We start from the raw sequence: 27,583 nt of genomic DNA on the forward strand, positions 1-27,583 counted from the left end.
GAAATCAATTGTCAAACAGAGCCTCGCCATTAGGTCATCGAACTGTCGCTGTCGGAAAATTAACCACACTTCGCTTATTTGCCCCATTGCATTAATTTGGGTTTCTATTGCCAGCCAAAAATTCAGAGTTCCTTTGGGGCGGACAGTTACACGCAGCGAGGGCATACAAACTGATGGCTGTCAATTTTCGCAACTATACTAATGTATTTTCCCACTATATTATTATAGCTAACAAGACTGTTATAAAGGTGTATCAATGTATGTGACAGTCATATGTAAATGTTTTTATTTTCGAATATTTAAAGCTTTTTTATAAAGGATCATTTTGGTCAACAGTAGAGTGAAGTGAGAAAAGTATAAAGATAATATGCCATGTCAAGATGTATTCTGAACATAATAGCACATCAAAATCTATTATGAATATATTCGCGTTACAGGGTGTCTCTTTCAATAATGCATGCAACTTGTAATTAATCAATTTGCTCCAATGCACTTATTTAGAAGTTGGCCAAAACTCATAAGGCCACTGCACTTATCTCTCCTCTTGGTGGTAGGCTAAGTTCAATAGTAGTCTCCATTTTTGCCCCATCCTTGGAGGAAGATGTATTTTATTGAATCCCCCTATCTGTTGAAGTCATTTAAATATGTTAATGCATTGGCGCTATCTTTAAACGAACTATGAGATATTCTTAATGTGACTCAAAGCCTAAAAAATGAAATCAGTTGTCGCAACACTTTTTAGTTTCTTAAATTCTTTTCTAGGTTTCTCAGTACTTTTTTTTTTTAAATTATAAGTTAAGTTAACTGACTATTATTAGTTATCAAAGAAAAATTGTGTTTTTTATTGCATATAATTAAATAAAGCTTTTGAACATTTATTACTAAGTAGGCCGAATTTTAAATTGACTTGTCTATTGACATGAAGCCTACAAATAACCTAGTTAAATATATAGTTTGCGATACAACAAATTTGAGTGCTGTACAACCTAATGTTGTATTTCATTTGAATAATTATAAGTAATTGTTGTGAGCCGGACAGCAAACTTATGTAGGAAGTTTTAATCATCCATTTGCTGCTAACAGACATAATTTATGCATTCGTAAAGTTTTGATTTATTTAATTTATGCACCTCTTGACCTGACACATAACTTCCTGCATAAATTTTAATAAGTAATAAACCAAGTACTGGCAAAATAAATAATAATCCATATAAATACTAAACTGTAGTAATAATAATTTGTAAAAGCAAAAGCCAAATGACAATCTTCTACATCATCATCAATGAAGCGTAATTGTCATTAATTGTATTTGTCGATTTCCATAACAAAAGTATTGGAAGAAGGGAAGGAAGATGAAGAAGAAATGTTCAATTTAAATATAAATTTAACAATTGCTGTGGCATTTGCCAAACTCGAAAGTTTGACAAAAACTTGTTGGCATAATATATATATTTGTATTGTGTAAAACGTTCAAGGTTGAATAAGTTTCGTATTTATTATGTGGGTGTGTGTGTGTGCACTTTAAATGAAAAACAGCAGGCGGCAAAAGCACATTTGAACAACAATGGAGCCACAGCAACGGCCTCAAAACTCAAATCAAGTCCGTTGTGCAGTGCAGAGAAGTAGCTTCTGCTGCCGCTGGGCTCAAATGAAACTGCCAAATTACGGCCGCTGCAAAATGCGGCCTGTAAACTTTGTTTCTGTTTGCGATGCGTCCCGGCAAACGAATAATTTGCCATCATAGATAAACGTAATCAATGCCTGTGGATGTTGTGGCCGCTTCCTCGCAGATAAATCTCAACTGATGGCCATTCCTTGGCTCCTCTTGTTCAAAATGGCAACATCTGCACGGGGACCAACTATGTGTGGAGCTGTGTGCTAACTTGTTATTGAATTAAAGTGACTTGATTTACGGCGAGTTCCGGTCAAAAGCACTTAATATCATTTGGTTGTTGGCCCAGACGCTGTTCGATCTGGTTAGGTTTGCTTCATTGACCGAAATGGCTTTGATTATGGTCTACGTCTCGTATACGTAATGCACGCACAAACTCAAATTGCTACGAAAATACTCTGTACAGATGACAATTGCATTGACTATCTTTGATGTTGTTAGCTGCTCGCTTATTAATACAGGTGTTATTATTATTTATAAGTCGATTTTTTGCTAATAATTGTTATTCCAAGTTAATAAAGAATTTCCTAATTACCTAAGATACTCCATCGAACAACAATTTAATAGTTTCTGTACTAGAATTTTCCCTTCTTTAACCCTTGCATTTGTTAACTATAAAAAGCATTCAACCAACAAAATATCAACAATAATATTCAATTCCCGTTGAATTACATTATTGTTTTTCAAGTTATGTTATGTTTGTGGTAAATTGAATATAACTTTATTATGTGCAGATAGGATTGATTACAGTTTGATTTAAATGCCTATTGTGTTGTACATGATAATAATATTCTACATTGTCAACGTTAATCCAATCATAAGTTTAATTTCGGCTTGAATTTGAAAACACATTTCATTGCCACTCCAATTAAGGCTAATAAAATAACTAATTTAAAGGCAAATTAATAAATGGCTTTACCAACTGGAGTGAATTTTTAGTATTGTAGTTAGTTTTATTTTGGATACGGACTGCATTATGCATAGGTGATCAGACAGGTATCAGGCGCTGGAGAAGCTTATGTGGAAACAACAGGTAACAATGCAAATAGATATACAAAAAGCAAACAACAAACAGTGCTGTGGTGAGGTATGTACCTGGAGCTGTATTAATTTCATTTAGGAACATTACACAGAGACAAACAGACAACCAGAGAAACAAACAGAGAAATACAGCAGGAGATAACAACAAAAACAACAAGAACGATATCAACAACAACAAATGGTCATATCACCTACAGAGCAGCTTTGTTGCAATGAACTGGCGACAGTTGTGGCATCGTTATGACTCCGGGCTGCCACACAATATACCCATATGCACACATATGCATGTACGCACACACACATGTACATATGTCTCATATTAACATTTGTCGTCGTTTGTTGCTCCGCTGTCGACGCTCTGCTGTAATTAATAATAATTTGCATTCGCAGTTTACAGTTCAGCGCCCGTGCGAGATTTAATTTTAATTAAATTATATGCGCCCATGTTGAGTTTTGGGCGTGATGTGTTTGTGTTGTGGGCGTGGCTAATCAGGGCAACTAAATATGCAATGGGTGTGTGCGTTTCCACTTACTTTCAAAATGACATGCATAATTTACAAACGTTATCTGCCCCTATTTTGGGTTCAGTCAATGGTGCCGCCAGAAAGAACAAGAGCAATGACAAGTTTTACATGCTTGCAATTCTAATTGGACGCGAGATATGTGCTCTTAATGGGAAAGTTTACGTTTTAATATATTATTCTTATTTAGTATTTTAATTATGCATATCACTTAACTTCGTATGTTTGTATGCATATAGATATTTCAATTGAATATATTGTTTTCTATTCGAAATAACTACACTTTTTTTAGAATTTTTCAAATTCGTGTATAAAGAAGTGTACAAGTGAACTATAAAATAAGATTTTAGCTGAAATTTCTTTTAAATATCTGCTGACTAGATCCTTTTTCGTGGCAATATTATAATGTTTTGTATATTCTCACTTAGATTTCAATATGAACTAGAAATACTCTATGGTTACATCATTGCAGTAAATAGGGCTGCAACCTATTTGCAAAGGTACAGGGAATTTAGAAATAAATGTTTTTAAGCCTTAATTGTATTGGATTCAAAATAATAATTTTTATGCCAACACAGTTAATTTAGATAATGTTTCCCCAGGCCTGGTTGCGTCCTCAAGGCCATATTTAAAAAAAGTATACATTTGCATGTCAAGAGTATAAAATTCTTGTTCAATACACCTTTTACATATTTATATGAGAATAGTGTATTTAATATGTTGATTGGTTATACTTGTGAATTACACTATTGGCTATAAGCTGTAAGCTGTAAGCTGTGCCAGATAATTGCAAACTCATTTTGCCAATATCGGGTGCTATTTTGGTTGCTGACTGCCTTCAGATGCTATTCTATTATTGTCGTTGTTGCTGCACTGACAGTAAGACGAAAACTACTGTGAGGTGTAAGGTGTTAGTTAAGATATAAGGCGTCAGGTTCCAGTTGGGATTTCCATACGGCAAAATGTCAGCGCTACAAAATGCAAAAACACATCGAAATATTTGCGCAAATGAAATCTGCAGCGACTGTGACGCATTTAGCTGTCAGTTTGTCTTAGTATATCCTCGTTTTGTCCTTTCTCCAAAGTTGTCTCTCCCTTCTCTCTCTCTCTCTCTGTCTCTCTTTGTATCTCTCGTTGTCTGTGCCTTGTTGGCATTGCTGTGTTGCCAATAAAAAAGGCAACGAGCCAGCAGCAAGACAAAACGCAACGCGCGTAAAATAAACAAATTTCCGCCGACGACACTCAACTATGCAAACAGTAATTGGAGCAGCTTTTATGTGAGAACCGAGTGGAGTAGGGTGCGAGCGGTTGGAGCACAAGAAGCAGTATCTGTCAGGTGAAGGCAGAGGCATGCCACACAGGTAGACAGACAGCAGTGTAAACGATGGCAAACTGTAGCCAAAAAACCAAACTGGAGCTCAAATTCGCCAAAAATGAAACACGCAGCACTCAAAGCTAACGAAGGTGTGTGGCAAGAAGGCAGCGCCACGGTGCACAGGACTCATGTAATGTAAGACGGCACCAGAACAGCACACAAACACACACCACAGTGAGAAACATAAAAAATTGTTTCTGCAAATGCAATATTGTAAGGCTTGTAATGCTCGTAATGATATATATTAGTGTATGCATACGTTTCTCACTGCATGCAGCAAGGAAGCGGGAAAGATACCGATTTGCATGCGGAATTTTAAAAAAAGAGGAAAAAAATAAATCAAGAGTTCTCTAGTCGGGAGTGCCCGACTAGGATATATACTGAACCCCCACCGTTGCCGAGTGGCCGTTACTAAAGGTTCGCTATCTTCTATAAATGTATTAGCACAAATACACACCGATGGCTTCACTTTATGCTGCTTCTTGCCTTAGCCCCTTAGCCAACCCTATGGAATGTGAGTTCTTGGTAAACTACTCTGTTTGTTGGAGAACAGAATTATGAAATTTTCAGGACATAAGTTAGCAACCGAATGTATGTAAATAATTAAGTTTCAGGCTATTTGTTCAATTAAACTGAAATAGTCTTAATATTTCCATTCCTTACCTTACTACCAAGTTATTCTTTTCAATAATTTTACAGGAAACAGGGTATACACAGTGGGTGGTATGTTCGCGCGTAGTTTTTCCATATAACATTTGATATGTGAGATGTCCGTCCAAATATTATTATGTCGGAAGTGCCGATATGTAGGCAAACAACTGTTCTCGACACAGGTTCAACTTAATGTTAATAGAGATGAGCAAGCACCTAGTATAAGGGAAATAAATATTTAAGAGACAACAATGAGGTTGTAACAAGAAATAAGTTGTTTGAGGTCTTTAATAAACTCAAAAATATATTTGAATATCAATCAATATCAATTGAATCGAACTGACTGCAAACAACTTTAAATATATTAAAGCGATTTGCTGATTTTCAGCAATCACAAGTATATTCACATTCCGGTCAAAAATAGCCTCAGTTGACAAGCAGCACATTTTGTACAGGAAATTGATTGCAATTGCGGAAACGCCAACTCAATACGTACACATCAAAATTAGTGTATAGCTATTTATTTTACAAGTTGCTGTAAAATATGAAAGAGATAGATGAACTGTTAGCTATGTTTAAAGATGCAAAACAATTAAAAGCAACATTTTCAAGTTGCAAAAGAAAGCATCCATTATTCATTGAAAAGTCAAAAGTCCAACATACTGCACAGAATTCTTCATTTTGCAAAAATTACATTGCTTTGGTGAACATTTTTGAGTTTTATTCTATTTAGATAAAACTTACAATATCAAATAAATTTCCTGCAAATTATGCTTTAATAATTTGGATTGACAAAACTGGTTGTTGAAGTGATGAATTATGTTAGTAATTGGAATGAAATTGCATATAGGATCATTGTATCAAGTAAATGACAGCATGACAAAGACTGCGTGAATTCGAAAGAGTGGATGTACATGGTCCGTCAATCAGTTAGATGTATGGACTGCATGTTTGGCTCTTAATTTAAGTCTCTACTACTTGACCTGGGAACAGGAACATGTTGCCTGCATGTGTACAATGTAACCAAGTTCTTATCTGTGCAATGTCCTGTTGGGTGGTGTCGGCTGTGGTCAAGTGGATGCAGGACCGGAGAATGGGAGTGGGACTTAGCTCCAATGTTGCTGTTGTTTTTACTTGATAGTAGCTGTGTCTATTGTTGGCATTCTATGCATTGACGGACGCTCCCTTGAACCAATGACAACGAGCAGCTAACAAGCTGCTGATGAGCAGTTCATGTGGGTAACGTGTGTGTAAGAATGTGTGTGAGTGTGTGTGTTTGTTGCACGTCAATAAAATTGCTTACCTGCGGAGGATACCGTAGTTGCTTGCCAGGATACAATATTTCAGGGCTGCCAGCTGTTTGTTGTGTGCCTTTAACAAGCTGGTGCTCGCCTTTTCTACTTTGCGGCCAATAACTCAGCCCAAGTCAGCTCGAACTAGGCTAACATTGATTTATGCGTCTGCCAAAATTGTGCCTAAATATTGTTAATTTCAAGTTGCAGCTGCAAAAATCTGTGCCAACGATTATGGCCTAATTATTAAAGCCTTGCCAGCAGCAGTACCAGCAGCAACAGAGGCGACACGTGGCTCAAATTGTGGCATAAAACGGCAGCAAAGACACCTGCCCGACTGCTCTGCATATTAATAAGGGTGTTGGTCGACGCGGCTGCCATTATAAATATTACCTAGAGCTCGTTTCTGGCACTCACAGCGCCCAGACCGGGCAGATCAAACCAGTCGCGGTTAGTTTGCTGCTTCGCAGCTTCTCACAAATTTCGCTTAGCTGCATTTCCACATTGCGTATACGTCACGTTCTCGCAAATGTCTTTAAAGTCACACAGAACATTAAATTTTTAAGCAATGAAGGTAAAAAGCAAAAGTTTTAACTGCGTTTATAATCATACTAAAACAATAAAAATAAGAATAATTACCTTATTTTAAAATAAGCAATAATATATTTTTTTTTATTATTAAGATATGTGTTTATTATTCAATTTATTGTATTTGGCGCTGGAATTGATGAGTACCTTCTGATCTGTACCAAGCGAATGAATGATTGAAGCAGATATTGTTACAATTATGTAACTTACATGATTTTGAAATATAGGCATATTTACATAGAAGGGGAAGAAGGTCGCCGTGGTGTATGTATGTAGGCGCCTTTAAATTATTGTTATTTTTCTTCTATTCTTTTTCTTTTCACTTTCGTATTTTATGATGATTTTTGTTGATAAATACCATTAATGGAACTTTCAATCTATGCCACCTATTTACAAAAATAATATTAATGTTTTATTTTAATAAACTCATGGTTAGTTGTCACTTCTAGTCAATAATAAATGCATGCTTCCCAATTTAGCAATGGATCGGAATACTATAGTAAACGATAAAGAACGAGTTAAAGAGCTTAACACCTTTTTTATAGCTCTGTTTGTCGTCTGGCGTCTGATGGTCTGGCTGTCTATCAGTTTGAGTCACCCCGCTCTCTGTCTCTGTCTGTCTACTTAACTACATTGTCGCATTGGTGCATTTGGTTCGGTGTTCTTTTCTTCGCCGTTTTTTAAATTTTATTTTTAAACCTCGACGACACCAAATGCTGACGCCATAGATCCGGTATCCTAACGACTGCAGCCAGGCAGTTGCCAAATTTACTTCAATTTTTTATTTGTCGTCATGGAACGTAAAACGTGCTAAATTTTCCACACGCATTCCTCGATGGGCTGGAGAGAGTATGCACTCCATTGCCAAAAGCAGGGGCAGTGGCAGTGGCAGTGGCAGTGCTGTCCATGGCCATCTGGCATTTTGCCAAAAAACTGTCAGTGCAACACGAGGCATGGTCCCATTCTCCATGCCCCGCGCCTTTTTCACGTTTGCCTGGCGGCGGGACATGTGTGAAAGCCAGGAGCTAAGAGTAACACTCGGACTGGCAATGAAAATTCTATACAAATGAAAATGCAATTCACACGAATGGAGTTTTTGTTTAGGCTTGCAAAGAGTTCGGGAATTGTGGGAGTTGGTTAGCCGTCGAGTGATAAAAGTGTACAAACGTCAGATATTGAATTAGTTTGTCGTTTTCTGTTTGGCATATGGAGTGAAGTACTGGGATTTTTATATAAACATAGTCGTTTTGGGCTGCACAAAAGTGTCATACTTCAGTTGGTCCTGTTGGACGCTGTCAAATGCATATTGGTATTGTGCATAAATCTTTTGTTCAATAATAAAAATGCGCGTCAATTCCATATGGATTTTTACTGACATAATATTTTTTTCTCAAAAAGCATTTCGTTTATATAAATTGTTATCTAATGAGCTACAGAATAGGGTTCAATAAGTCTATACGTTCTTTGAGTTGGGTTACGCATCTTGAATTTAGTGCTTTAATTTTAAAAGATTAATTTATTAGATAAATAATAGGTTTTGGCTTAGTTCCAAAATTAAAATCAATACTTTAATTGATTGATTTTATTTAAAAACAATTTAAATTAATTTATGAAGTTTTTTCACTATTAATCAATAACTATATTAACTAAAATAATACAAAAATTACATTGCTTCGGTGAACATTTTTGAGTTTTATTATATTTAGATAAAACTTGCAATATCAAATAAATTTCCTGCAAATTATGCTTTAATAAGCTTCTTTGTTGCTTGCTTTGTTAAAATACATAAAAAAAAACCTGGGCAATAAACGAAATACGGAGTATTACAATATTATTCACGGTCCGTAGCTTATAAAATTTCATTGAGTAATTATTATTCGCAATTTCGCTTCATAAACTCAATTTCAAATTGATAAATATTTTACAAAACTTGCAAAATAATACAATTTTAAATAGTGTGAAAGTATTTGGTATCAACGAATTCATGTCCATGTTCTGAAATCTGCCATAATTAAATTCTCATTGTTTGTGTCCAGCCATAATTTAATAATCTCTACGTTCTTGTACAGAACACTGTTTTGGCGTTTGAAGCAATTTTCTAATAAATTGAACAGACCAAAATTCAATTTCGACAGACGCAGCGATACTTGACTACAAAGGTCTGATTCCACAATTCAATTTCAATGGACTGCAGCCAAGCAATAATTATTTAAAACTTCTATACATCTACACAAAGAATATCGTACATCGAGTTATGTGTTCGTTCCAACGGATGTACTGCCTGAGGGTTGGGGGGAGGGGATTCGAGCAGCCAACATGTACAGGCCGTATACGTAATACGTTAATTAGTGGACAGTCATTAGGCTTTCATGATATTCCTAAAGCAACGAGCGTTCGGAATTATTCTGAATAATTATTTGCATTCGATTTAGGTTCAATTGGAGAGAGTCGGGAGAGGGAGCTGAGCCGCACAAAACAACTGGCCAAAGGGCATGCTAGTATTTGTTGTCAGCTTTGAGAGTTTAACAAAAATATTCAAAACATCACACACTCTTTTTATGCTGTGTGTAACAGACACGAAAAGTGACGTTGACGTTGATGTCTTGTCTCTGTATTCTGTTTCACAAAAAGGACCTGATAACGTGTGGTGTATAAATTCATTGTGTTTCAAAAATCCAATAACGATTTTTCAAAGTGCCAACAGAAATGCAAGTGATGGACCATCATCTGCCGCTGATGCTGTACCCTGCCTGGGATATGTGCTCGTCAAATAGTATTTATGAATTTTATGTATTACACGCCCGAGACCAGAGTGCTAAACTTGGAAATGCAATTTTCACTTTATGGCTTATTGGACCAAAAAAATGCCAAGCAACAAAAAAAAATAACAAAAATAAACCAAACCAATATTGCATTTCCACTGCAGATGAGCTGCGAAATTCTCGGTAAAAACAACGCCAAACTGGAATTTGAGAATTTAAACAAAAAATTTTTAAATTTTTTATTATTTACAGCTTTTGTTTCACCTGTAATTTTAAAAGGCACAACATTTTTGATTTCCAGAAAATTGCAAACATTTTTTTGTTTACTTATTTTATGCAGAAAGAATAGATAGCTTTTTGAATAGCTGGGAAAACAGCGACAACAGAAGTAGATACTTGAACGGCCTTAACTCATCAATAAGTAGGTAGCTTAGAGTTGCCAATTAAATTCGAATTTGCGTTTAGGCGGTGAGCCACAAAACTGGGTTTGCAAACTAGCGTTAGGACTAATTGGAGCTTATACGGTAAGAGCAAAGCTGGCTGAGTGAATGAACTGGCTCCAGGCAACGGACGACACTCATTAATTTTCAGCTAACAGGGCAACAGTTAGAAACAGAGGCAGGTGGAGCGCCAGAGATGAACGCAGATGGAATTCTTCGCCTTCAACCTTGTCCACACAAATTCCAGGGGAGGGGAAAAAATGTTTAATTACAGGCTAAAGCGCTGAACAGACGGCAACAACTCGCATATTGACCCAGCCAAGCGAAACGTGTCGAGTACGGTTAACTAACTGAAAAAGCAATGAACCTACCGTGTCGCAAACCCTTTGACGTAGCCAAGGACCAACAAAGGGACAGGTTGATGGAAAGATAGCAAATGCCATTAGGATTCCGTTCTACATGTGTTGAATGTGCATGACTTTCACATACGTGGCTCACACATGGGTGCTGACATGCTCTCGCTGGTCAAGGGGGCTAAGTAGTTGGAGCTATTCACTCATATGTACATCGTTCGATGGTCGACCTCTGCTCTTGACTTCTCTACTATGATGAAATTAAATCTGAAATGCTATAAGCTGGGTACGGCTTGTGCTTTGTGCCTGAATAGCCTAATTCAGTTAGTCGGTGTCTGTCTGTTGTTTGTATACCCTGCATCCATAAAATCATCCACGCATCCATGCGTAAATCGTTGTATATCAAACTAATGCAAGTTCTTGTGAATCTGGATTAAAAATAAAAAAACATTTTTTTTTTAATTTGTTATGATTTGAAAAAATAGTATGAGTTTGTTAGTAAAAAAAATTAATAAGGAAGTCGAGTACCACAACCGTTCAACCTTATGTATATTTGTTTCTATATTATGCATAACTTGTAAAATTGAAAACAGAAAGTTGCGTATTACATACAGTAAGTTTGCTTTAGTTGGTAAACGTTTCCAAAGCTTTGTTTTACCATTCACATGTGAAGTCGATGTATATGAATGTCAATCTCCTGTGCTGGCTGCAATATTACAAAGGCTTAAACGTTTCAGGCCTTCAACGAGTACTCTTTTCTAGAGTTATTACCCATATGCTCTAATTTCTTTTGTCTTAAAGTTAAAAACAACATATCATACGAGTTTAACTATATGATAGGATGTCATATGTGTACCGTATATTTCAGAACTGACTGCATAATATCTTCTAGATATTGTTTTCGTTTTCCTGCCCATTTCTCTCTGTTAAATAGACAGCGCCAAGCAGCAATTACACAATTTGGGTTTTTGGATCTTGAAAGCTACTTGGGAACATCAATACAACCTATATAAAAACGATTGCGAGGTCAGTGCGCTTGTAACGACGGAAATAGTTTCTCTTTTATATTTTTTTTTGCACGCCTAAAGTAGGGCAATGGATGCTGTGAGGTGCATCATTAAATTCGCATATCTGATTTGGAGACATTAGCTGATTGGGGTTCAAAACAAGAATAGGGTATTCATAAAGCTAACATGTAATCTTAAACATAATTTTCTCAAAGTAATTTTATACAAAAAAATAATAAAATAACATTTCACACAGTTACTAATTGAATTGACGGCAACAAGAAGAGCAAACTCTATTTGCCTTTTAAATGCGCATTTGAAGATATATTTTGCTCTCTGCTTAACGACACAGTTAAAAAGTAGATTTGTATACAAGTACATCGGACATTCCAAATAAATATTGTTTGACATTCATTTAGCGCAAGTCGAGGTCCCGTCCAGCAGCAACTACAACAGCAAAAGCAACGGCTACGGTTGCAGCTTTAGGGTAAAACACTTTGGTAATTGCTAGCTTATGCCCTTCGTTGGAGCTCTCATTCAAATAACGCTGTCAAAGTCTGTGTCGTCATGGGTGGGCGCACGTATCCGGACTGGTGATGGAAGCGTGCAGAGCGGGGTGGTAGTTAAAGCCCGGCTAGCAAGTATTACGATTATGCACAAAAGCTGCTCTGTCAAGCTAAATATGAAGCATCGCAAAAATGAAACAAATGTAAAATGCGATGGCAAAAGGTACATATGTATGTATGTTAGGTATATAAGCACGCAGGTTGGATCATTCCTCCCCCTGCCCCCTGCACTTCCATCATCGTTCTTTCCATCTTATTCTCAATCACATTCCGTATCTCGTTAGGAGATGTCAACTGTCTGTGTGTCACTGTCCTGGGGCCAGTGAACGGACTTGGCAAAAAAGGTTCCACTATGCAGCTTTGACATAATTAAACGCATTTCAAAGATGAAGATGTCGTCCGGTAAGATGGTTGCTGTTCTCTGCTGAGTCATGGCTCCCCACTTTCTTAAATATATAAATGTATATTTTTGTCTAAGGTGTGGTAATGGCGCCTACTCCATTGATGATGAAGCTGATTATGTGACCCGATGATGAAGATGAAGTGCGCCTGTTTTATCAATATTACGTATACGCAGGGTCTGCAGCTTAAAAAAATGTTTGCGGCACTTTAGGCATCTCAAGCATTTCATTTAAGTTATTTAGATGGCTGCGAACCGCAATTTGGTCGGTGGAGGCTATTGTTGTTTTTGTTGTCGTTGTTGTTTTGAGGCTTTGTGCTGCCATTTTTCTTTGGTGTGGAAGGTGCAAACATATTTGTTTGTCTTACGGGCACATGGTCAGCTCTATTGTTGTTATTGTTATTGCTGAGCATAAATTATGCAGACATTTAGCTGAAGTTCAGAGCGCTTCTGATGTTGATTATGTGTCGCTTGGCTCTGGACAACGTCACATTACGTATACGAGGCGTGCACACGCTTAACTACACATTTGATTTTGCTGCTACAGCTGCCTTGCTGTTGTTCTGAATGTCGTCGTTGTTGTTGTTGTTGTTTATCAACATGACCAGAATGTGTATGTCGCTCGTGGCGAAAGCGAGGCGTTGCGATATTCCTAGTTGCTGCTGTTGTAGTTTAGCCGCCTGCGGGCATTGTTGATAACTCTGATGACGTTGATGAAAAACTTTTGATTGATGTGGTGGCAAAAACTTTATGCTGTCATTAGGCGCAAGCAAATCATAGCGGAAGAGAGAACTCGAGAAAGAGGGCGAAAAGGGTTTGTTTGGCACATGTACATAAACATATGTAGGGCGTTTTATTTACCGCCAGCCATGGTGTAAGAGATCTGAAGTTTCTGGCGTAACAAATGATAGTCGGCAAAGTTGTTTACGCCAATTGAGCGCCTAAAAGTTTAGCTTATTAATTAATTCAAGGTTCGTGCGAACGTTAGAAGCATTTAGCATGCGTTTGTTTTCTATCGTGCATTGTGTGGTGCAGGTTTGCCAATGTCAAAAATGCTGAATGAAAATGAGTTGCATGCATTGCATTGACAGCTACATTATTTATTAATTCTACATTTTACAAATTTAAAACGTCTCTTTTCAGAGAGCGTTCAAATTACAATTGAAATGTTGTCAAATTCACAACAAAAGCAATTCAAAGGTTAAGCAGTTTAAATTATTAAATAAGTTAAAAAAAAAAAACAACACGAAAGTGAGCTTAAGTGTGAGTAGCGCATTTATTTTTAATGTTTTAATAAATAGCCAAGACCATTAAGAAACTATTTTCTAGTAAACAAAAGTCCACATTTATAACAATTAAATACACCCAAGTGCATAATTAAGTCTTGATACATATTTAACTAAAACACTTGGCAACATCAGCACTTAGCCCTTCTGCAGTTACTTGGCAACCCTGCATATTCGGCACGTCGTTTCGAGTATATTCTGCTTTTTATTATTTTTTTCTTTTTTTTGCTGTTTCGGTTGCTAGTTCTTTCAACCTGTGGCATTGTCGTTCGCCGATTGTCGTTTCTGTTTTTAGTGTTCTTGTTGTGAAGCTCTCCTGGCGTGGCCATTTATTAAAACGTGCTGCAAGCAACAATGCCACACAATTTTCTTGTTGCTCTTTGGCGTTGCTGTTGCCTTTTCCTCGCTCTTCGCTGTGCACTTTTCAAACTTTTCTCGTTATTTTTGCACATTCGTTTGCTTTTTATGGGCACTGCTACACTAATTACCTTGTTTTTCGGAGAATTAACTTTTCGATTACTGTTGCTGCAGCAACAACAACATCTAAATAGTACACACGAAGAACTCACAAGTGCAGTTTGCAAAAAGTTGGAAGCTATCGATGTAAAATGGCAAGCATGGCAAAAAAAAAAGATAAGATGAACACACTTCAGAACCAAATTGTGTGTTGCCGTTTGCTGAGTTTGCTTAAATGAACTTCAGACAAGCTTTAGAAAATTATGAAAATATGCTAAAAGCAGCACATCCGATACAGCATTGCACTAGGCAGTTTGTATCGAGGCGCACACAAGTGAAGTGGAAAAAGTTATAACCTACTGCAGAAAGTTGCAGAAATTGGCTATCGGAACAGGGCTTGTAGCATGTCCCGGTTTGGTGCAGGTTGAAGACATGCCAACCTACCGAGGTTGCTGTAATTGGGTACCCAGTTGAGTTCTTGTTGCCCTAGTAGTTGCGAACCCTGCCCTTGCCCTCTTGTTGACAGCCTCAAAATGCAGACTTGACTTGTTGGTCGTGTTTGGCATGTCGGCTCCGTTAGTTAGTTAGTCAGATTTCCGTAAAGTCTCAGATTTTCAGTTGATTTATTTCTTTATCAAGATAAATATTTAAAAATTTTAAATTATTATAAGCTAAAAGCAATGTGTGGAAAATTTTAAAAGATAATATATGAAACGATGTGGATAATGACCTAGGTTACAATTTTAGTTAACCAAAAAATGTTTGCAATATTTGAAATGTTGGAAAATATTATTTATTCTTTTTTTTATAGAGATATTTGTAGCTCCTATAATACTGTTTACATCGAATTTCGAGAGATTCTCCATATATGTTTACACAAAATTCGTCCTACAGCGTTTGATAGTTGCAATCGCCAGGCAAAGGTTTGATTGAGGGAACAAATAATGCCTAATATTTTCTCTACCATAGTACATGAAATTATTAGGAAAATAAAGCTGATTTTAAAATCTTAACATAACTTTGCTTGTATGAGTTATATTAAATAAAAAAAAATATTTTCTTTGCTTTCAGAAATTGTATTTAACTGTAAACATGACGAGCTCAAAAGGTATGTAAATGGGACTTATTTTTAAATTGAACTGAGTTGTGTAACATGCTTTGAAATTTTTAGAAGCTATAAATAGTTTTGTAAAGCTGTTTCTTTAACGATAAATGAAGATCTTAAACTGGTGTACTTAAATATCTAAGGATTGATTCAGCCAATTACGTAGCAGTTTTAAGTTGCTTTTTTGCAACTAGCCAACTAAACTGGCCGTTAACTCTGCAGTTAGTGCAAACATTTTTGCATTTTGCAAATAAAATTGCAATTTATTTTTCTCCAAGATGCTTACATTATCCAGGGCTGTCCATAACATTTTGTTGCATAGTCGTCGCTAATCTTGGCCGACTAGTTGGCGTCCTCGTCTCTGGTTCTGGCTCGGGCTGTGCAACTGTTTAAATGTCAGTTAAAATCCCATAAATTCTCCTTAAATGACTTCTGTGTGCCGCAATTTTGTTGCCATTCCCTGGCAACAGCGTTGGCTCAAGGAAAACGGCTAAGACAGTCCAAGCCAAAGAAAGAATTACTGTGAATCTGGAACTGAAACTGAAGCAAAGGCTGAATTAACTATTAGGGGAAATCACAAAATCCTTTGTCGTAAATAAAATTTTCTTCTTTTTGCCGGAAGATAAGAATATTTCCTGTTGTCCCGCTGCCAAGAGTCACCGTCGCATCTTTCCACTTGTGAGTGCAACGCCGGTACCCGCGAGCGTTTTGCAGCAACAAATATATATATGTATATATATATAAACAGAACATGCCAGTGGGCGCTGGACAATGCCAGAAAATGGTTGCCAACTTTACTGAAAGCTGGTAAATGACGTAGCTCGCAACTTGTGCAATTGGTTCAATAAACTCATTAAATGCGCCCAACTTTTTGCAATTTTTTTTTGTACGGCGTGAACTTTTCTGGTTCGCACAAAAATGGCGGTCATTCGGTCGTCTTAGCTCGTTTTCAACTTGTCGCATTATCCTTTTTATTGTTGTCGACAATGCAGCGCATTATCCTTGGACATTTGTTTCTTCTTTCCACTCTTTTCTGCGAAAATTTCCAAAACTCCCTTTAAAATTTTCAATGTTTGCGCTAGATGAGAAGGAAACAACGACAAATTAAAAGAAGTTAAAAGAACTACTTTAGAAAGTTATGCAAAATTGCCCTTTAAAGATGCCTAAGTATATCTAACGAATAAGCGAATACACATTTAAATTAAGAATTTAAATCATATTTGTCAAACAAAGTTAATAAGAAATTAGATTTGTTTAGTAAAAGTGTAATAGTCGTAATTGACAAATAGTAGATAAATAGCAGTTTTCCTATAAAATCGAAATTTGCTTCTACTTATTGTATGCTGTATAAGCTTATATAATAAATAATATCTACTTGGTAACTTAAGATACAAAAAAAAAAAAACGTATGAATTGCGCAATTATATTTATTTAATTATTGCTTAGCAAATGAGCGACGACTTTATTACTTAAAAGACTAATTATAGTTTGTTAATATATATATTTCTATATTTATATATATAAGGATAAAAAATCGGTACATAAAAATAAACCAATATAAGACCTTTGTAAATTTATTTTTGAATAAATTTATTTTTAATTTACAAAAAATAAATACTTTTGAATAAATCGAGCTATGAGGTCAGGCAAAAGCGTACGCAGTATTCGACAGGAATATCTCCCTTCCTCTATGGATTGTTTTATTTTCTTCTGTCGTTTAGAATTCGGCCATAAAAGCCATTTAACTTATTTGCCTCTGAGCCTTGATCCTTGTTGTTGTCCTTCTGCCAAGCCGCGACAAACAATAAATTTGGTGAAAATTTGGCCACGTTTTAATTTGTGGCTCAACGGCAAAACCAAAACCAGAATGAGAACGAAACGAACGAGCCCAGCAGCCTAACACCTTGGCTCTGGCATGGGACTTACCACAGAATTCATCGTTGCTGGTAACCCAAGAGTAAGCCGAGGAGAAACCACCGCGTTGCATTCCTCAAATTGCAGAAAGCAAACTGAGCATAAGAGCTTTGAGTACTGAATACGAAGTATGAGTAGTATCTCTGGCTGTGGTTTATATATGTACACAAGCATACCCGTATGTGCGCGTGTGTGTGTGTGTGCGTGTTTGGGGACTGGCAAAAACGTGCAGCAAAATTGTCAATTTATTTTTTATGCCTTCTTGAAATATACTGCGATTTTCATTTTGCAGCAAATACCAGCAATAACAACAACAACAAAAAAAGCAGAGAAACCACAAAAGCAGCAGCGGGAGCAGCAGTTTCTGTTTCCTTCAAGGATGCCAATTTGTCAGTTGGCAGTTTTTGGTGGCATTGCAAAAATTCTTTATGAAAACTTTGTTTACGACAATCAACTCATGCCTGCCAGCCTGGCAGCCTGCCTGCTCCTACTTCTGTTGTGCTGCCTTGTATTGAGTTGACAATATTTTTAATAGAAACTCTCGACGCCCGAAAAACTTTTCACTTCGCAAATTTGCAGTCACTGCTGCATTGTGCCCCAATCCGGGCCATATTACAGAAGGGAAAAGCGGATGCAGCCGGGGGCTAAGGGCTGTTCTGTTTGTGTTTCAATTTGTGTGCCTTTTATGGAATTATGCACTTTTGTCAGCTTGCTGCAGTTTTCGCACAATTCGACGCACAACTTCGGAAAAAAAATTGCAATTGAGTTTAACTTTGGGGAGAAACACAAAAAAGGTTGCCAACAGTTTGTGTACTTCCCTTATCAGTTTGTTCCCTATTCATAGAATGGCTTATAGAAACGTAATAATTTTCAATGCAAGAGTATGGTAATGTGCATGAAAAATCATTTAAATTTGAAAAAGATTTGAAAAGGTACAAAAATAGCAATGTTACTTTAAAAGATCCAAATATGTACTTTGCAAATTCAATAGATATCAATATTGTGCCAACAGAAGGTTGGAAGCAAAGAATTGAAAATGTGATATTTAACATTCAATCTAATTTTCTAATTTTTTGGTATTAAATGGGTACACCCATATTGAGGCAGAATATGTACAGACGTAATATTTACCACGTGTTCTGTTTGCCTTATTTCATGCAAATAACCACGTTTCAATGTGATTTGTGTTTGGAGAATAAATCTATTAATATATATAATATATTTTAAATTTCCTTTAACTCTCATTGTTGCTCGATATGGTTTCTTTTAAGCACAACGCGTCTGGCTATTATTTATTTTAAATTCAGCGGTATAATGCAATTAGTTTGCCTTTTGTAAGCGTGCTTAGTTTTAAAAATTTAACGATTAAAAAACCAATTTGTATAAATTAACCTAAGTATCAATTAATTCATTTAAGTCGAATTAGTGACTTGAACAAAGTTTAACTACTCGCTTCACATAATGCCAGGCACTATTTCTAATATTAATTAAAAATTCTAGTACTCACTGCACACTGCACACTGTAACCCGGCTGGACTTACGATTGCCATTAAAAGTGTTAGCTTCTGCTGCGAAATTTCGCATTCGTTTACATTCTGCCATTAAGCGGAGTAGTCTGTGGCCCATCAATTTCTGTGAGTAAGCTAGCAGCTTTTGCCTGGCATTATCCTGAATGTCCTGGGCAATGCAATAAAAGTCGAATACGCGCCCACTTTGCAATTTCAATTTGCTTTCTGCTTGCTGCTGTGCTCGTTATTTGTGTTTGCCGCTCATTAAAAGCTGTCAATTGTTTCTCTTTGGCATTTACAGCCTGCTTAACTACCTTGAGAGTGTACGCTATTGTAGTATTCCCTACCTCCATATATGCAATCAGTTGAAATCCTTTAAGTGCGCCATACCGCATAAAATAAAATTCCCATCTTAGTGGTTTCAAATTAAAGTTCTTCTGTGCACTTGTGCGACAATAAAACAAATCCAGTTTTTTTTTACTCATCTTTGACAATTTGTAGTCGCACTCCTTGTGCCAATTTTATGGCCAACCTGCAGGCAACTACGGCCAGCATCACACCTATTGTGTGAAATTCTAGGCAGCCAAAGAGTGTGTAATAAAGCACAGATGATATATGCTCCGAAGGGCGATTACTGGGCTCGCTTCGGTTTTGTTTGGTACGGCTGTGCCTGGAATCGGGAAATGCCATATTGTGGGTGGGTAGCTTGGTCTAAATGCCCTGAGGTAGCTTTGAATTGCATAACGCAACCAGCTTCACTTGGGATTGTCTTGGTGTGAATAATACTGTTTGAATGAAATAAGTGAGAACTGCTCCATGAAAATGCTGTTTTAAGTTAGCTTGGTATTGACTAGAGAATTTAAAAATTTTAGATTGTATTTTTATATGCAACTAGATAAAATACAAAGTAAAAATTTGGATTATAACTTTATATATTAAATAGGTTAGGTTATGTTTTAAACGTCTGTACTCACTAAATTGGGGTGCTTAATTGGGTGCTCGTAATAATCTATATATTATGTTTATTAAGTCAATTTATTTCAGTAAACTAGGTTAGTCAAACATTAAATAAGATAGTTAAAAGAACACCATTGCATTTCTTCATGTTGTTACACTATTCAAACACGCAGTATGATCTAATACAACTATGAACAGCATCCTAAAAATCAAGCTCAGTGAACCATAATATATTTAAATATCTTCTAAGCTTTTGGCTTTTTGCTGCTAGCTTACAGTTTATTATACGAGCCCCACAACTACTTTTCTGCTGCAGTTGTGGGCTTCTTCATCCAAGACGCACCACTGTCAAGTTCAACGCTCTGAGCTTCTAAAGAGCTCCTAAAGCTTCCTTACAGCTATAGCTAGTCGCACACCCACACACACACATTTTCTTAAGTATCCATAAAAGATATTAAACTTAAAGTTTACTATGTTAAAGTGGCAAAGAACTTGAGGTTGACCTAAAGTAATTTAAAACATGCCAGTGCAGTAGCTTATGTGTCTTCTGTCAATCGTCGCATCCCGACTTCAGGGTGAACTTTGTGGCCACATGTAAAGACTGCAGTAGCAGCGAATGCCAGAGGGACACCGGGACACATAATTGTTCATATGAGCAACTCAATAAATCAATATTTGAATGCCTGACGGGTTAAGGCTCCAAATGCAATTGTCTATAAAAAAGAGCTTTAGCACTCAAGCTAGCAACTTCTGGTTCAGACGGATGCCTTTGTTGGCCAGTCGTTTAAGAAAATGACAGACTAAGTTGACTTTAAAGACGCTTTAGGCGCCGAGTGTTCTCAATAAATATCGTCTCATCAACGGCAGCAATAGGGTGTATTGACCTCTTTAAACTTAAAAGTTATAAATTACTTGGCAACAAATTATTAAATTAAATTGTAAATTAAAATTTTTTATATTACATTTTATATCTCGAAATGTAAACTTTTTTTTTTTATAATATTTCACAAAGAAAACGTGTTTATAAAAGCCGGGTTTTCACATTGATAAGTACATAAGATAAGTAAAGCTAGCGGATAACTTGAGGTTGGATATGTTCTCTTCAACGCGACGTCAATGAGGAAAAACAATGATTCAAAGTGGATGTTTGTATTAACAGCGGATTTGTTTTGTTTGCTTTAAGATTAATGTCTTTTTCCATTAATAAGTCACATTAATTGTTTTAATCAATGTTTTGTATGACTATTTTGACTAAATCCCTAGATTAGGGTGTAATTATCATTACTTTAAAATGACCTTAGCGGCCATGCTCGTCTAAAATACACGCAATTCTAGCACTATGCATTAAATAAACAGAGTCTTCAAACCGTCCATTTTGTTATGCTCAGCGTTAGTACGATTGTTAAAAGTGTTAGCCGAACGCAAAGCCTCGATCAGTGCCAAGCCGTATCCCGCTTAGTGCGCAACATCGCTACGGTTGATTTTCTCTATATATACATATCTATATTTTTTTTCAATAACCGTACAACCCAGAACGCACAGGTCGATCAATGCGTTTTTAGCGAGCCAGAAATATTATCTTTGGTGGGTGGGCACTGCCTCTGGTTTTTTGGCATTCCGTTTTGGCCAAAGGCAAACTAATTTTTTCAAATTCTCTATCATGTATTGCATCGTCCACTCAGATATCTTAAATAAGATTTTCATTTAGTTTTATTTAAAAAAAACTATAAAGGCCCAAATGAAATAATTATATTTTATGGTATATATTGGTTGTTCACACACAAACACACATAGACACAGCCACAGATATTTGACTTTCTTTGTGGAGTAATCGACAACTGCAACAAAAAGAATATCGACCACGACAGGAAAAAGGAAGTTGACGGCGTCGCAACGCCCCTTGAAAATAAAAAAAAAAAAAACAAAAAAAAAAGACGCAATACACGCATCAGTCGACGACAGCCCCACTATGTGAAAAGGGTGTGGCTTGTGGTGCGGGACTGTATAGCCCAGAGGGAATTTTTTAGTGCGGCTATATCAATAGTGCTTCGCCCTTCATAAAATATTTCAATATTGTAACCGATTTTTTGCAAGCAACGCATGTGTCATTATTTGCGAATTTGTTTTTTGTGTCAACTTCCAATAAAGCACAACAAAAATGCTTAAAGGCTTACCAGAACCAGAAGACCAACCACCAACCCCAATGTTAACCCCACCCAGCTAATAGGATGAGTTGCGCCCACGTTTTATGTGTAAATTAAATGAAATTGAAACAAAAGCAGTTACAAGGTCTAAAAAATCAGAAATTTAATGCTAATACCACGCCTTTGCGCAATATGCCCACTTTTCATGGCGCCCCCAAGTATGCTACACATTTTTTATAAACAAACCCCTACATTTGCATTAAATTTCAATTCAAAAATGTTTTTTTTGTACATGATTACATCTGCTGCGCCTGGCCGGAATGGCCTGTGCCATCGTGCATTTATAACTAAATCCCAGAATAAGCAGTTTTAATCCGATGGCATTGGCTCCGCCCTGTTGCCTGTTTTCCCAGTCAGTCCCATACGACCATATGTTGAATGCCACCAAATCCGTCGTAATTTGAATAGAATTTGCACAACAAATAAAATTTAAGCTCAATTCACATGTGCGAGCCTCGCGATTTGGTGGAATCCTCTTAATGGCAGCAGTTTTTGCCCTTTAAAACGGCGGAGTCTTCATCCTTAAACAAAATTATAAAAATAAGGCTTTAAATAAGATTAAGTAAACAGCTAATATGGTGCTTCAAAATGAAATATATATATTTTACATTTGAGTATATTCGCCTTTGAAAAAATAATATATTTGAACCTTTCAATTAGAAACAATAGTAAATATTATTGTCACATAGAATATTCACATATTTGCAAAACGACAACGTCCTTAAAATGGGGGCTAAAATTTGTTTTGTGTTTCCCATTGGAATTTGCATTTATTTTATTTTGCAGGACTAAATAGTATAATAAGTATTTCAGCAAAAATAGTATAATAAGTATTTCGTGCCATAAAATATTTGAATATTCGCAAAAAATGTTTTGTGGTTCCAATTGGAATTTCTATTTATTCGATGATGAGAAATTAAATTTACTTGATGTGGGTAAACAATGTGATAACCTACATATCAAATTTGGTGGATATAACTCTTAAAACCCAAGAGATATACTCACAAAACTGAGTTTCGAAATCGATTTTAATCGATTGAGTGTAGACGGGGCAAGTTATCAATAATTTAAAACCCGTTTTGCCTAGCCACTAGTAGCACCTGCGTTAAAATACACAAGTTCTTAAGTTCTGATATACATTTGGCCGGACAGACGGCCACGGCTCGATTGTGTCGACTATTCGTACTGACCAAGAATATGGAGATGCCTCGTTCTGTCTGTTACATACATTTGCACAAAGCCATAATAACCTTTTTTCCATTATCATTGGAATCAGCGTATAAATAGCACAAATGTATTCTCATTAGTCAAGTGTATTTGGTTGCGACTAACCGAAAGCGACAATTTGTTGCACATTTGTTTCGCTGTAATTGTTAATACGTTTCCTTGCCGACATTGTTGCAACAAATATAATTAAGCCATTTAATTACTGTTCGTGTTTTCTATTGTTATTATTGTATTTCGTTACAAAAAAATATGCAGATTCTTTTTTGTTGAAGCTGAACATCTACATAACATTCCAAACATGTAGCCCTTAGAATTTAGTTGGGCTATTCAATAAGTACACATCCAGTCCGGTTGTAAGTTCGTGTACACGTTTCCGTCCAATATACGTATATATGTGTACATGTACATAGTTATCAGCAGTAAAGCTTTTGTGCCATAAGTGCTTACTGAAATCACTTCCAGTCTGCCTGCCACATCCTTTAACTTCCGCAACGGCGCCTCGTGCATCATTCACTCTGCACTTTGGTGACTTTATCTTCATCATCGTTGTCAGAGTCTTATTCTCTCTCTCTCTCTCTCTCTCTCTCTCTCTCTCTCTCTCTCTCTCTCTCGCTCGCTCTCTCTCTCTCTCTCTCTCTCTCTCTCTCCATCTTCCATCTATTCATAAGATTGTTGTTGCTGTTGTTATTGTTGGTTAATATGTGCTATAGTTCCTCTTGCTGTTCTGGTTATTGTTCGTGTTCTTGTTGTTGTTGCTTCTGTTGGCTATTTCGCTCACGTAATAACGATAATAGCCTTTATTTCTTTTATTTTTGTATGTTTTTGTGCACCATTTCCGTTCTCTTCAACTCCTCTCACTCAACTTTAAGATACACACAATTGAGTACTTAGTTCTTACACGAGTCGTAAGTTGTCATCTCGACTTGCTTTGGTGGCTGTTATGATATAATTCTCTTACTGTCATAATATTGTTGTTATTTTCTTTTAATTCATGATATCATTCCTATTTTTTCCTGTGACATCAAATGCGCTTACCCGATTCTCTGATAAGCACGAGAAGACAGACAAATCTCAAGTCATGAAATTCGCCAAAATGGGCTGCCTAATAAATTTATCATCACATATCTATCATACCACCAGTTGGCAGTGTGGCTTGCTACGGTCATGTTTTTCCACGGTCATGTTTCAATATTTATAGTTATTCATAATCATATACATATAGATAGCATAATCACGTACCCCAAAGAGAATTACGTGTTACTTTTAGTTTGACAATGAGAAACACTACTTAAAAAGTTTTGAATATAACCTGGCGCATTCGTTATGCCGTTACGTGGGTACTTCTTCTAAATGCCAATCCCCAATAACCCAGAAAGTTGTCTAGTCAAGAAACATTTTAGTATGACCTCGACTTTCTGCACTCTGGCTACAACGCTTATCTCTTTTAACCGGGCTAGGGTAGACTTATCTCTTTTAAAATACTCAATTCCTTTTCAACAACTCATACCGTCATATTTTAATATAACTAAAAAGTGTTTAGCTGTTTTAAAAAAGAAAAAGATAAAAATATAATTTTGCCATTTGCATAAGCATAAGCTTTCGTAAGTCAGCAAAACATAAATAAAATAATTGTTTGATTTGTAAGGTTTTGAAAGTGGTCCTGAACTTATCCATTATTCAAAGAACCGAAGACCACCAATTTACAAAATCTGTACAATAACTCTTAAATAAATATTTAATTTTACCTTATATTTCAATTACAAGTTTGAGGACGATTGAAAGATTTCCAATATATGAAAAGCATTGAAAATTCAAATTATCAAAGATTTCTTCAAACATTTATTTATCTAGTTTACATATATACACGTTGCCTGTTTACATATTTGTTTTTGTTTTGGTTATCTAATATTGAAAATAGTTTCAATTGTGATATTATCATTTTCATTTCCAATAACAATGAGACCTATTGAAAACTCTATCACATATGCTGTTTTCATTTTGAGCTATTTCGAATAAAATACGAACAATGCTTCTCTTGGCTTATGTGTAATTTAATAAATTATCTTGAAAGCAAACCAATTAATGTTTTTCTGTTATATTCTGGTATCTATTAAATACTTATCTGTCCATTACAGACAAATCAAACTGTGTATATAATACGTCGGCTTGCGGACACGTTGTCGAGCTGTTTGCACTGCCATTAAGTCGCCTTAGAGACCTACTTAATCTTAAGCTTTTTGCAATGTTATTCGTGCCATTTGTGTAATAATGTTTGGCAGCCGACATTCAATAAATTTACCAGGTACAAAACGGCAGACAAACAGACTGACAGCATCTTAGGCTTAATAATATTGTGGGCGGTATTTCGAATGTAGCCTAACAGGCCCAACAAACAAGTGCATAAAATATTCTTATATACCTCTGATACATGTGCAACTGGAGCTCATTTGTGCTCGTTTCAATGTGGCAACGTGGTAGCGTGGGCGCCGTCATCATTACTCATGCGTGCGCAAATATTTTAAGTGCTTCCTGAAACGTGCCGCCTGGCTGCCTGATATGTCTGCCAGATACTGCTAACCAGATACAGCAATATACAGCGAGAGAAACTTGCAAGGATATCACTACGCAATTCGATTTTCGACGTCAGGTGCGTGCCGTAGGGCTTGTAATGATTGCATAGATACTTGTCTATATGACTGTTGCTCGTGCAACTGTCGTAAGTTGCCACAGTATATTATCAGTATTTGAGCAGGCCATAGAAAACGTCATTTGAAGGGCGCCCAAGGCCAAGATTCCAAATACTTAGCCGTATAGCTATACATCGTTTGAAGTACCTTAGTGGAAATATGCATGGTTTAGTTAAAGCGATCAATGATTTAAGACTAAGTAAATATACATTGTATTGTATAATTTTGACGGATTTAATTTATTAATGTGCTTATAATTACATTTTTAATAAAACCAATTTAAATTTAAAATTAGCCCATTGGGAAAATTTTAAAGTGCCACATACATTGTCTTTTATCTGTGAATCACATATATTTTAAAACTAGAGGGTATAAGCCGGCCTTGCCAGTGGCAGGTAAAAAATAAATGTTCTCAGAAAGCTTTCAAAATGATTTTGACACTGATCGGACGGTAAATAAACAACTTTTATGCAAACGTTTTTTCGCAATTTTAATTTTTCTTAACATGCACCTTCATTACATAAAGTAACTTAATTGAAAATTTCAGCTTCCTAGCTCTTACGGCATGGGCTCTGCGTTGATCACCAATTAGTCCGACAGTCAGTCAGTCAGGACAAACAGTTTTATATATAGCAGATACGTTTGAAATCGATCGGCCCGAAATTAAACTTTTGCCGTTTGAACTTTTCGTCTTCATTTTTTATACATATATTTCTTTTCTTTTAGATTGGTTTATTGTTGAGTTTTATTTATTCCTAATCGCAATTTGAAACCTTAATACCGATCGTGCAAAACGTACAAGCTTTTCAACCTTCTTCTAACCCTTGACCTCCATATTTCACCTAAGATGGGTCAATGGTATGAAACGCATCTCAATGGAATTTTCAAATAGATCTTTGAAAATTACTTCAAGACCGATCGGACGGCAAAAAAAAAAATTGAATACAACTGTTTCCCGCAAGTTTTTCACGCCCGTGCAATTTTCCGAAATTTTTCAACCATTCAGTAAGTCATTTCGTCAGACACATCAAACGGTCTTGTATAGTCCATTTTTTTGTTAACATTACAATTGTTTTGTTGCATATAGATACCAATATTATTGTGAATTACATTTTGAATTAAATTTTTTACATTGTATACAGAAACCGGTGTTGATTATTGCCTTATTTGGGACGCACCATCATTTCAACGGTTTTATAGCTGTAATAATCGCCTCGCCAAGACCACCAAGTAATGCCGCGAGCGTATTGATCCTTTTCAAATTCACCACCCAAGTAGAGTCCATTTAGATTACTTAGAAAATAGAAATATTACATCTTTTATAACCACCAAAAAATAAATCAACAATTCTTAAAACAAAGACTACACATGCCGCAATCAGCTGAGTTTAAAAAAAAAAGTGCATTACAATCACTTACCTTTTATGACACTTATCGTACCACCAGGCTCCAGTGAACTGAACTGCACAATTGGTGGTTTCGTTTTTATCATTGTCGCGATCAAAAGTGCTGAACTTCATATTCCTGTGATCTATTAGCCCATCTCCAGCATTGCCGGAATAGTTTCCCAAT

General features: G+C 36.2%; 1 protein-coding gene across 1 annotated transcript in view; it reads left to right on the forward strand.

Annotated features, from left to right (window-relative positions):
* The first annotated feature begins 15,486 nt into the window (after window positions 1–15,486).
* The window catches only part of LOC115770756 (cadherin-87A), a 31,739-nt gene continuing 19,642 nt past the window's right edge, over window positions 15,487–27,583 (forward strand). The window contains exon 1 of the mRNA XM_030716168.1: window positions 15,487–15,518. Within this exon, the coding sequence (XP_030572028.1) occupies window positions 15,503–15,518 (16 nt within the window). The 5' untranslated portion in view covers window positions 15,487–15,502. The remainder of the gene's footprint in view (window positions 15,519–27,583) is intronic.

The sequence above is a fragment of the Drosophila novamexicana genome, unplaced genomic scaffold (genome assembly GCF_003285875.2).
Source record: "Drosophila novamexicana strain 15010-1031.04,08,12 unplaced genomic scaffold, DnovRS2.1 tig00004560-arrow-pilon, whole genome shotgun sequence".
NCBI classification, from domain to species: domain Eukaryota; kingdom Metazoa; phylum Arthropoda; class Insecta; order Diptera; family Drosophilidae; genus Drosophila; species Drosophila novamexicana.